Below are 11159 nucleotides of genomic sequence, written 5' to 3' on the forward strand. Positions count from 1 at the left end.
AGAGAGAAAATTAATTCTTTTAAAACATGATTAAAAATACGAAAAGTTTAGTTGTTGATAATGCATAATATTCCATTCTTTTTATTATGTGATGTTTTGAGTATTTAGACTATCTTTATTGTTTAATAAAATGTGGCATAAGATATTAAATACATATAGTTTTTTTAAATAAAATTAGAATAATATATTAAGAATATTGAACAAAAATTGCAAGTATTTGTATTTGAATAAAATCACCCCCGAAAAGAACATTTTTTAAAAACAAAAGAAAATTGATCTTTTCAAAATTTGTTCATGAATTTGATCTTTACAAATTTTGTTTATAAATTTGAAATAGTTATTTTATTATTTAAAAAACAGAAAAATGAATTACTTACCAAACAAGCTTGTTTTTCAAAAATAAAAAAATTGGAACAAAAAATAGCAAATCAATTAGTCATCAACGACACCATTAGCTTTTAGTGTTTATTTATATTCAGATTATTTATTATTTTTATTATTTTAACCGATATCTTGATTTATTTGACTAACAATTTCATGATTTTTTTCTCCAACATAAGTGACCTCTTGAATAAATGATTAATTAAAAGACAATTCCAACTAATTGTTTATAAAACAAATGTGAGGCGCCAGAATTTCAGTATTCAACATCAAGGGACCTCCAGAGTAGCACAATCCAATCTTATTAATTGACAAGCCCCAAGAAAAAAAATACCTCGTTTTTTTAATACTAAAGAAAATAATATATTTAGAAAAATGCTATAACCTACCAATTTTGCACTGCTCTTTTAGGTTTTAATTGCAAGCATTTTAGTAATCAACCTGTTAAAAGAGGGTCTATTTGTGTTCAACGTTCCTCCAATCTGATAACAGGAAATGTTTTTAACGAAAAAAGTATTAAGGGCGAAAATTTATAATTAAGACAATTAACATAGTATGGAAAGATGCAGCTTTTATCGCATAACCTTAACTCTCATTCATCGACTCCAGACACTTTCAAGATCAATACAACAAAAGGCCACTGAAAACTAATCTAATAGGAAATTGGTGAGATGATCCAATAAATATGTATAAATTACATACATCAGCTAAATTAGGAAGCTTTTAATGGGACATGAAGTTGCTATAACAAGATAACACAAGATGAACCCCAAAAGATCTTTGCAGAAACAAAACAAAAAGAAAAAGGGAAGAAAAAAAACATGGTACATCTATTTTTTCTAACACCAGCAGGCAGCAACCGCGGCCTGAGTGCAGACTAAGCTTAGTTCCAGAAGAACCAGAAGGAACGTAAGGGTCTAATGCACTTACAGCCAACAAGGGCAAATAAAATGGAAAAATTATATTTTTGAAAATTAATTCCATTCTTAAACTGGTTTTCCTGTCAAATGTTTCCAAAGAACTGTTCCAAGGACGGAGAGCTGAAGACGTTAGAAGCGGTTCGCTCATGTCTCATTGGAGCTATATGAAGTTGATATTTGATGAACCTCTGGTGATGGATGCAGAAAAAGTATTAGTAATCACCACAACGTATTTACAGATCAGATACAGAGCAATAATTCTGCCAACAAGATAATTGGTGGTTAACTTACAGCTAACTGAGAAATGACTTCGGGATTTGAATCTATATGCCAATCGGGTTCCAGTTGACGAACGAAAGATGTTCGGCCGTTTTCTATGCTACAGAAGAGAACCTACAAACAATCCTCAATTAATTAAAAGCAAAGCAATGGCTGCCTCCTAATTCTCTCTAGGCAAACACCCAACCAACTCAAGAGATGGTTTGCTTCCAATCAAAGCTTGTGCAATTACTAACATGTCAGCTACCTTTAGAGAAGTTCCAATTAAGGGAGTCAGAGATACCATAAGCTCTCGTTTGCTGGAATGTGCATAGTATTAAAGAATTTTTCTACTCTCAGCTTTTTCCTGTAGTGTCTTTTCTTGGAAACAGGAAAATAACTTAATTCCTAAAGTTAAGTTCCTAACAGAGCATACGAGCCTAATATTGCCGAAATATTGTGCTTTCAGTAATTCAGAGATAAGAAAACAAAATCATAAGATACTATCAAAGTCGAAACAAGCCACGTTTAAGAACCTTGTCTTTGACCAGACCACCAGATGTGAAAACCCCCGCATCTTCAAGTGCCAAAATAACTCTTTTCTGCACAAATATTTTATATGTACAATTAGAAAGACGGATAACATATTGCATGTGAGATCAGCAAGAAGGAAAACAACAGGAAAAGAATACAAAGTCAAGCACCTATCACTCTGAAGAAAGCATGTTTCAATGAAATTTAAAAAGCTATAAACACAGCCATGAGTCAATGCCACCTTAAAAGTACATCGAAGAAGAATAAAAGGAAAACCTTTTCCCCTGCACTTGACTCAATTTATCTATTCTAACCTTAAACTTTTTCTGAATTTAACTCTAAACTTGAAACAGTAGGGCAATTAGTGCTCCCAATTAGTCAAGTTTATAATTATCTTTTAAGATTTATAGCTCATTACTTTGTAACTGGGCAATGCTACTATTGTGAGAATTGATTCTTTAGGCCATCTTGGATAATTTTTAGATCTATTCCAACATTTTATTGTTGAGTTTGAGCACTTTTCTATCAACTTAAATGTGTTCCAACGTTTGTACATTTTCATGGTTCAATTTTGGGCATTTTTGTGGCTTGACATTGAGTGTTTTATTGGTTAGGATCTATTTTGGTGGACCTTAAAATGACAAATTGAGCCAAGTTCAATGCTAAAAAGTGAACTTTTCCCAAGAATAAATAAACCATCCTTGTATGATTGAACAGAAGCATGTAAAGGAATTCAAAAGTCAGACAGAAAACAAAGCAATGGTTGTATCAAAAGGCGTAAAACTCCATGAAATAAGAATGGTGGTCGACTGTGGGAATATGAATAAAAAATCTTCTTGAGGACATTAGACCTTACTCACTCGGCACGGTTTTGAGCCACGTACCATACCATACTAGGGTTGAGTGGTGGGCAGTGCACACTGGAGGGGCCACCTACATAGATTTACAAGGCTGACTGACGACCCAGAGTTGGGGCCATGGGAAACTAGTGCCCCACATGGCAGAACGAGGGTGTTGGCATTAGCAATGCTGATGTGTGCCATGAAATGGGCAAGTAGCCTATGCATGTAATGTAGCATACTAACTGGCTAAGGATGGCCAATTTCAGCCCCTTCGAGCTGGCCACGAGGCAACAGCCTCTGACACCCCCACACCATTGCAGCTGGGGGCATTGTTTTATGTGTGGCAGTAGTAGGGTACTACCATACACAACTTGAAACAGACAGCGTGCAGGGGTTGTGTGCGTACTAAACAGGCAAGTGCAAAAGGAGGTTATAGCAAGTGCAAGTGCAAGAAAGGATGTTGCAAAAAGCTGCGTGTCTAGCAAGGAGCACCATGTGTGGTAGGCATGCGCATAAGTGCAATGCACAAACACAACAGGCTGGTGAGCGAAATGCAAATGCAAGACCTGACACTGCAAGCAAAGTGAGTTTGAATTTTTAACTTCCTAGGTTCAAGGAGATTCATTAAGCATCCAGTCGTGTTTTAACAACATTGATGATATTGATTTGTCCAAATTGATCAATTTTTGAACTCAGGTTTACACTCCTAGTAGCGCATGACATCCTAATCATGTGACAACATATACATATTCTTAGGAAGACAGAAAAGTAAACATGAGTGGGGAGAGATTTTGGCTTCAAGGCGTCCCTTCTACATTTGTTGAGACATTATATATATTATATGAAGAATCATAAAATTCCATAAAGCATAAATTTGCACTCACTTCGCTCTCATCATCCAACACTGTTTCCATGAGATAAAGATCACAATATTTCGTAATCTCCAACAGTACTTCCAATACCGAGGACCTCACAGTGGCTTGTTTCTGATGCAAAACAAAGTAAACCATATTAGAAATTCCCTAATCCCTAAAGCAGTTTCAAGCACAAAATTTGTTAAAAGGAAAAGCTATATACCTGCAGATCCTCTGGACTGTTTTCCTCAAGAATTATTCCAAGCAAACGACATGTTACCTAAACATAGCAAATTTTTAATGTCAAAACTTGGACTCTTTCTAAAATTATATCACTTACCTCATACAATGTCATATTTTGATATTTCACCAAAATTTCATACAATACGGCAATAGTTCTGCAAATACAAAGATGGACAAATAAGGTGGATATTGGTTACCTTTCTTCCTTCACTCAATTTCTGCCTCACTACTTGGCCAAGAGTTGGCTACAAGAAAAAGGTATGAGAGAAAATCTTTAAAATTTTTCATGTGAACGGAACAAAATTAAAAGGGCATAAGAGCATATTGGCAATAATTTGAGCTCTAACCTTCACTGGCTGGAAGAACTCATCAACAACATTTTGCGCTCTTGAATCCTCTGAAGATGAACAAACTCCTGAAGATATAAATTCTGCATTTGAATTTAACGCAACACTAGAACTACTAGGTGCAGGCATTTGCCTTTTTGGTTGTTGTCTCTGATGTCCATTAGGCGACCTCAACAGCCTCCATGTGAAAATTATTGCAACAGCAAATCCAGCAATAGCCCCAACAGATCGTGAATCCTGATCAAATTTCAAAAGATTTCAGTTAGACACCAAATTACCCTTTTCCCCCCTGTATGTCGATTGGTAACAAAGGAGAAACAACTTACTTTTCTTCCATACAGATTAGAAACCATCAGCACAAAAAGTATTTAAGTTATTAAACCAAACCAAAAACTGAACTGAGCTATTTATTTTTAATGACATCTGAACTGAACTAGACCAGACAAGGCACAAAAACTGAATCAATTTCCCAGCACCAAAATGGAAGGACCTTCGAACCAAACTAGACCAGAAAAGGACCGATTTGACATTTCTTTTATCTATTTTTTGGGTCTTATGAACATCCAATGGAGAAAAAAAATTAAAAATTGATAATAATCTAGTTCCCTAACATAAAGCTCAATATCTCAGTACGTAAAAGATCAAAAGACTATAGCCCATTAGGATGATCGATTGAATCTTTGAATTTTTTTTCCTTTTTCTTTCTTTTTCTCGATAAGGACTCAACACCTCACTGCTAACCATTTCTTTGTGGGGGAAAGATTGATAACCAAGCGGAACGATTTATATACATTATAAGTAATTATGGCAGAAACTGATGACGAAAACAATATAGATTTGGAAATAGCAATTGAAATAATTGCTAATTGGCAAGGACGACCTACGTATGATAATTGAACACAATATACCGTCCTCGAGGCGTGAGTACTGCAGAACAAAAACAGTAGTAATCATTTTGGTAACTCATATAACAGCTTTGCAAGGCCTAATAACATGACGTCAAGTTTGGCCAACAGACCCCATAACACAAAGCACCAATTCGAAAGAGAAATCTCTTACTGCCTTGTCAGCGGGTTGAATTATTGAATACCAATTATGAAAATCCAACGACAGAAACAATCAACATTTTAGTTGAAGCATACAATTCATATCAAAATAACCCACAGCTCGAACCAAAAACTTTTCAAAAGAGAACAGAATACGCACAAAAAAAGGGAGAAAATAAAACAAAATGAACGATAAAATTTTATCAAATATCCAGCGTAAAAAACCCAGCAGCAGAAACCTAAAGCCCGTCAGATCTATCAAAAAACGAACAAAAGAAGAAAACAGGGTTGGAGATTAGAACCAGATTCTGAAGAGAGATCGGCAACAAATTAGACATCTTGACAGTGAGATAATCCCCGAACCGCTTGATCAGCTGGAGTAGCTCCTCTTTGGAAGAATTTTCGGCCATGGGAGAACTCAAACACCCGTCAATTAGCTTTTCTTCCGTTACGAATATGATAATCCAGCAGAAGCAAGCGGATAGAGGGATTTGAACTCCGGAGAATCGGAGTAGAATCGTTGGCGCGTCAAAGTTGTTTGGTAGAAGGGGCAGGGGAATTGGAAGAAGAGGAATACCAGAAGCGATGGCGTCAATGGTGGATGCAACCGATGAATTATAAATGCCTCGATTTTTCGAGTTTTATTTCCCTATTCTATTTTTCCCCGTCACCTCGCGGGGAAGAGAGAGGACGTGGTGAACTCGGCGACTACTCTCCCCTCCCTAGTACAACACTCTGTACTCCAACTTCCCAAAATCATATGGGCTTTCCGAAATTGGGCTCATTGAAAACCAAAGGGACTTCTACAAAATCATTTACATATTCACCTTCAAATTCTGTTTAATTATAATTTGTCTAACATAATGAATTTATGTCGTTAATTAGACTACCAAATGATCATTATTATAATTTTTCATATTGAGACTCTTTAATTTAATGGATGAGAGGAGAGATTTTTCTTTCCTCGTTTCATTCTGAAGACGTGATTGTATTCTCCGCCCACACCCCATTTCTAAAATCCTTAATTATTTTGATGATATTTATTCCTAAATTAATAATTAAACATAGTAAAAAAAAATTTATGATAATTATTAATTTTTTTTTTCTCATTTCTTTTTTAAGACATGATTGTATTCTCCCCGCCCACACCCCGTTTCTAAATCCTTAATCATTTTTATGATATTTATTCCTCGTTTAATAATTAAACATAGTAAATTATTTTTTTTCTTCATTATAATTCCAAGAACGTGTGTTTTTGTAGCATTTAATTATAGAACAAACTAATTTTAAAAATAATTGGTTATTTTTAAGTCATGAGTAGAGGCATTAATGAAGTGAGTTGGGCCGGGGCATCATCTTTTGAATTATCTAATTTAATTTAATTATAATTTGTTTGATTGGATTCAATTTATACTATCGATTTCATTCGACTCTATGCATCTCTCCCCAGTACAGCATTCATTAGCAGAAGTTTAAACCCCACACGTATTTCTTAAAAAAAAAAAATTTTGAAAAATTGAGTTCAAAAAGCTTAAAAAATGAAAAGTTTCCAATATATATGGAATATCCGTGAGACTGAATTCAATATTCTTCTTCTGGATTCAGCAATAATCTGAATCGGTACATTGAGCGACAGGGGAACAAGAAAGCAAGAAAATGGGAGAAGAAAATTAAAAGAAGGTCGGTCAGTCGACAGGTTGGGGCGGCGAAGAAGAAATAAGAGTACTGTCGTCCACGGAAATTTCCGACACGTCGTCCAAGCTATTGGAGACGAGGAGCGGCAGCGGCATTTGGATCCTGTGCATCTCTCCGTTACCGTTCAACAGCATCTCCTTCTCCAAGTGGAAGCAATAGGTCTGGAAAGCCCGCGCGGTGACGGTGAGGTCAAAATCCAAGAGAAAAAGCAGCTCCAATTCCAGCTTGTTGAGCTCCCCTTTGGTCACCCCTCCCACCCGCGCGTAGAACGCATTGTTGTAATGCCTGAGTCATCAATAACATCATCTCAAATCAAATTGGCAGAATTTAATTATAATCAGATTACTCGCTATTAACTATTTAATTTGGATTATTATATAAGTAAAAAGAAGACTGACACATCGTCGAGCATCTTAGAGGCAACCATGACGCTGGTGACGAGAAGCCTATGGACATTCAAGGAGGCGACGAGGGAATGGGGGTGTCGATGGAGGAGCCTGTCGATGTAAACGAAGCCAACAACGAGGCAAGAAGGGCTGCAATTGGTGTACTTGTATATTCTCTCCAAGTACTTCAATATGCTGATGCCGGGCGGTCTCACTCCCTGGAACGCGTTGAAGCTGTTCCCGATGTGGCTGTGGTAGCACCCGGACCCGGACTCCTCCAGCGGCAGCTCCCTGACCCCATTTATGAGGGCGTCGTTGCGAGCCACCAGCCGCTCCAGCACCAACGACAGTATCATGAGCACTCTCGGGGTTGGCTCCGCCGCCGCATGATCGCCCTCCACCAACTCACTGCCGCTGCCGCTTAACATTTAAAACACCATTTTATCCATCCGAGTGCTGCCTTTGGCTTAAGAGGGCCGGGTGGGGGAATGTTTATCTGGTTTGGCCTGGCTTACCGACACGTGTAAGTGCATCATAGGCCGCCGGGGAAAGTAACGTGAAGGGTCGACCACCCAAATTTCTCTGTTGGAGGTGAAGTTTGGAACTTGCACCTAATCCAGAATGCAGTTTGCTTCCATTCTCAGACTCATTCTATGCCTGAGATTTAATTCGGTCCAAAAAGGAATTTTGTTCCGTCTCTCTCTCTTCCCTCTTGCCAGTGGCTAATATTTTAATTTTGAGCCTAACAATTTTTGTGGTTATGATGCGAGCTAAGAAACTGACAACTTAGTTTGGGCTTGGGTTCTCGGGTGTATTTAGCCTGCTAGCAAAGTAGGATTTTATATGACATGGGCAATATTTGAAATTGGCCCATAACTTTTCATGTCTTATGCTTTTGCTTTTGGAAGCATTATTTATATTCAGAGTTACATGTTAAATATCCATTTTTTTAATATGACTTGTTAAATTATTTTAAAAATATATCAAAAATAATACTTAGAAAATCAAGAAACGACTTATTAGGTGGTAGCTACATGTAGAGACCATCTGTAAATTTGGTGCTTACATTTCTTTTTTTTAAAGCCACAACTTCTTGTTAACTTGTTCTTTCCTAAAGCGACAACAAGTTGTTTATATTTTTTTTTTTGTTTTTTTAACATCAAATACAGACCACGCTCTACATTTTGGTAACATAGGTTGTCTCTCAAGAGACAACTTGTAATTGTGTTTTTTTTTAATTAATCTCTTTACCTACAAGTGGTATTTTTTCAAGATTTTTTATTATATTTTAAAAAACAAAAATCAAATTAAATTTAACAAAATCTTAAAACAAACCCAAAAATTTATTTCTTAAAAACAAACTTTAAATTAAATTTAACTATTAAAAAAACTAACAAAATCTTTTTAGAAAAACATATTATAAAAAAATCGAGAGGATAAATTAAGTTTAACTATAAAAAAATCTTAAATTAAAAAGACAAACTTTAAAAGAAAATCAATTTAACTAATTAAAATTTCTAAAAGAAGTTCTATACAAAATTTTCTTTGAATTGAATCATTATTTTGAGTAAGTTTTCTAGGTTTGAGATGTAATAATATTTGTCTCCAAGGTTGCTCTTTCTTTCACTTTAAATCTTATTCTCCGATTACTTTGAGAATGAATGTATCCTAACAACTACAACTAGTATTTTGTGATAAATTACACTGTTTAAATTTGTAGATATCTTTGGCTTGTTTTTAGGATCGAAATTTTATAGCTTTTTATTTAACCCCATCAAACAACTCAAATAGAAGAAAAATGATAAATTAATTTTTCGAGCCTACAAGTTCAAGGTTGGATCTAGCACTCCGAGTTTTTTTAATCGAAAAAAATGATATTTTCATAAAAAAAATTTAGGACTAGAGTTCAATTAAGAAAAGTTTTTAATAAAGTAAACATAGAGTGAGACAATAGATTAAGTTGAGCGTAGCAAATAGTAGATGTAAAAAAAAGTACAATGCACACATGAGGCTACTCTTTCTATTTATTGATGGAGTCTCGTTGGATTGGCTGGTCCTGATTGGGTCAATTTTATGAACTTTGTCTGTGGAAAAAAAACAAAATTAAATTTTATTTCTAACTTTGTAACAAATGTGCATTAATTTGCCATACATTAAGCATCACGCAAAATTAAAACTAAGTAGATAAATATCACAAAATTCACAAATAGAAGTTCATTCAAAAGTAAAATTTAAAGTATTTATTAAATTTTAAGATAAATTAAGGTGAAAACAGATATCTAAATTTAAGATAAAAATCGAAACATATTAGTAATTGATCTTTTATCTTGATTTTATCTCACCAATGTTGAAGTCTCCTCGTTAAGTTTTTAATTATTAGAAAAGAAAAGAGAGTTTAATAATTCACAACAAATAATTTAAATATGTTATATATTAATTTAGAAAGTATTATTTAAAAACCAGCAGCCAATGCCAAGGCAGCAAAGAAGAAAGTCCCACGTGTACAAAACACGATCTACAGATTCGGAGGTTGCAGGTCTCGTATCCCCGAAAAATTGCATATATGTCGGATGATGTGTCAATCAGTTTGTGACTCGTTCAAAACCCAGCCTGTCCACATCATCATACTATCAATACTCAGGCCCAAATGTAGCCACGTGTCAAGCAGAGAAAACAGCAGAAGCAAGACCTGAATAAATAACCAAATGTAGAAGCAAAAATACAGTGTTCCAAAATCGGAGGATAGCTCAGTTTTGTTTCTCCATTCAGATAATTGCCTTTCTTCTTCTTCTTCAAACTGGTTTGGCTGCCGCCATTAATGGGTTCTGTCCTTACCTTCTTCATCTTTGTTGATTGTGCTTTAAGCAATTTTTTGGCAGAACTTCGGCATCTCCTTCCACTCAGAGGTAAATATTTAAAAAAAAAAAAACTTCACATTCCATCTCCTCCTAATTTCTTTTCATCTATTTTTAACCATATGAAATTCTGCAAAATAGTTAATTGAATTGGTAACTTGCTAGCCGGTGAGACGATCGAAGGATTTTTTTTTTCTTTTTTTGTGCAACCGTGGCTCCTATCTTCTCAATTGATTCTACTTTGTAAACAAAATTTACAAAAAACGGTATTTTTGTATTTTCTAAAAAAGTTTACACTATATTTTTTTGTTAAGAGAACTCTTATTGCTTCTTGAATGATCATAATTTTTGAAGCAGATAAAAAATAGTATAAGGAATTGCTGCTATGTTTTAATTACAAATTATAGATAGTTTAACTGCTATTTGAAACTTTAAACCTTTAAATGTTTGTTTTAGTTCTAATCTTTTAATTTTAAATATTTTATTTTAATTCTTAAGTTTCTAAAATTATTTTAATACTTCTTATTAGTTTTAAATGAATTGTTTGATAAAAATATGAAATTGTTTTGGAACTTGACACTTCATTTACTATAGCGAGTTCAATGGCATAAACAATTTATTTGTTAGATAAATAAGCAAAATGTGTCATGTGTCCTTGTCAGGATTTTATTAAATAAAAATTAACAACAATGAGATTGTTTTTTTTAAATAAAATTTACCCTGCTTTTACTTATATATTTTTGTTTTGCATATTCTCTAAAAAAATATATATTCAAAATTTAAATTTAAATTTGAAAA

At 34.5% G+C, this 11159-nt stretch overlaps 2 protein-coding genes across 2 annotated transcripts; both read right to left on the minus strand.

Moving 5' to 3' along the window:
• Positions 1-1034: 1034 nt before the first annotated feature.
• Positions 1035-6156, minus strand: PEX22 (peroxin 22). Its single transcript, XM_022284893.2, has 8 exons — positions 5728-6156; positions 4380-4616; positions 4230-4277; positions 4013-4069; positions 3820-3921; positions 2096-2161; positions 1593-1694; positions 1035-1489 (listed from the first exon to the last, which is right to left on the minus strand). Exons 1-8 carry the CDS (start codon positions 5833-5835, stop codon positions 1385-1387), a joined length of 825 nt encoding a protein of 274 aa, XP_022140585.1. The 5' UTR covers positions 5836-6156; the 3' UTR covers positions 1035-1384.
• An 800-nt stretch (positions 6157-6956) lies between these two features.
• Positions 6957-8171, minus strand: CYCP2;1 (cyclin p2;1). The gene is made up of 2 exons (XM_022284673.2): positions 7519-8171; positions 6957-7405 (listed from the first exon to the last, which is right to left on the minus strand). The coding sequence occupies exons 1-2, from the start codon at positions 7932-7934 to the stop codon at positions 7111-7113; spliced, it is 711 nt and encodes a 236-aa protein (XP_022140365.1). The 5' UTR covers positions 7935-8171; the 3' UTR covers positions 6957-7110.
• Between the last annotated feature and the right edge of the window lie 2988 nt (positions 8172-11159).

The sequence above is a fragment of the Momordica charantia genome, assembly GCF_013281855.1.
Source record: "Momordica charantia cultivar OHB3-1 chromosome 2 unlocalized genomic scaffold, Mcharantia_2.0 BLBB01000002.1, whole genome shotgun sequence".
NCBI lineage: Eukaryota > Viridiplantae > Streptophyta > Magnoliopsida > Cucurbitales > Cucurbitaceae > Momordica > Momordica charantia.

Coding starts and splice junctions, on each gene's coding strand:
- PEX22 (XM_022284893.2), bottom strand. CDS start 5,835: ATGGCCGAAAATTCTTCCAAAGAGGAGCTACTCCAGCTGATCAAGCGG. Junction 3,922..4,012: donor ACAGTCCAGAGGATCTGCAG/GTATATAGCTTT, acceptor GTTTTGCATCAG/AAACAAGCCACTGTGAGGTC. Junction 1,490..1,592: donor AAGTCATTTCTCAGTTAGCT/GTAAGTTAACCA, acceptor ATCCATCACCAG/AGGTTCATCAAATATCAACT.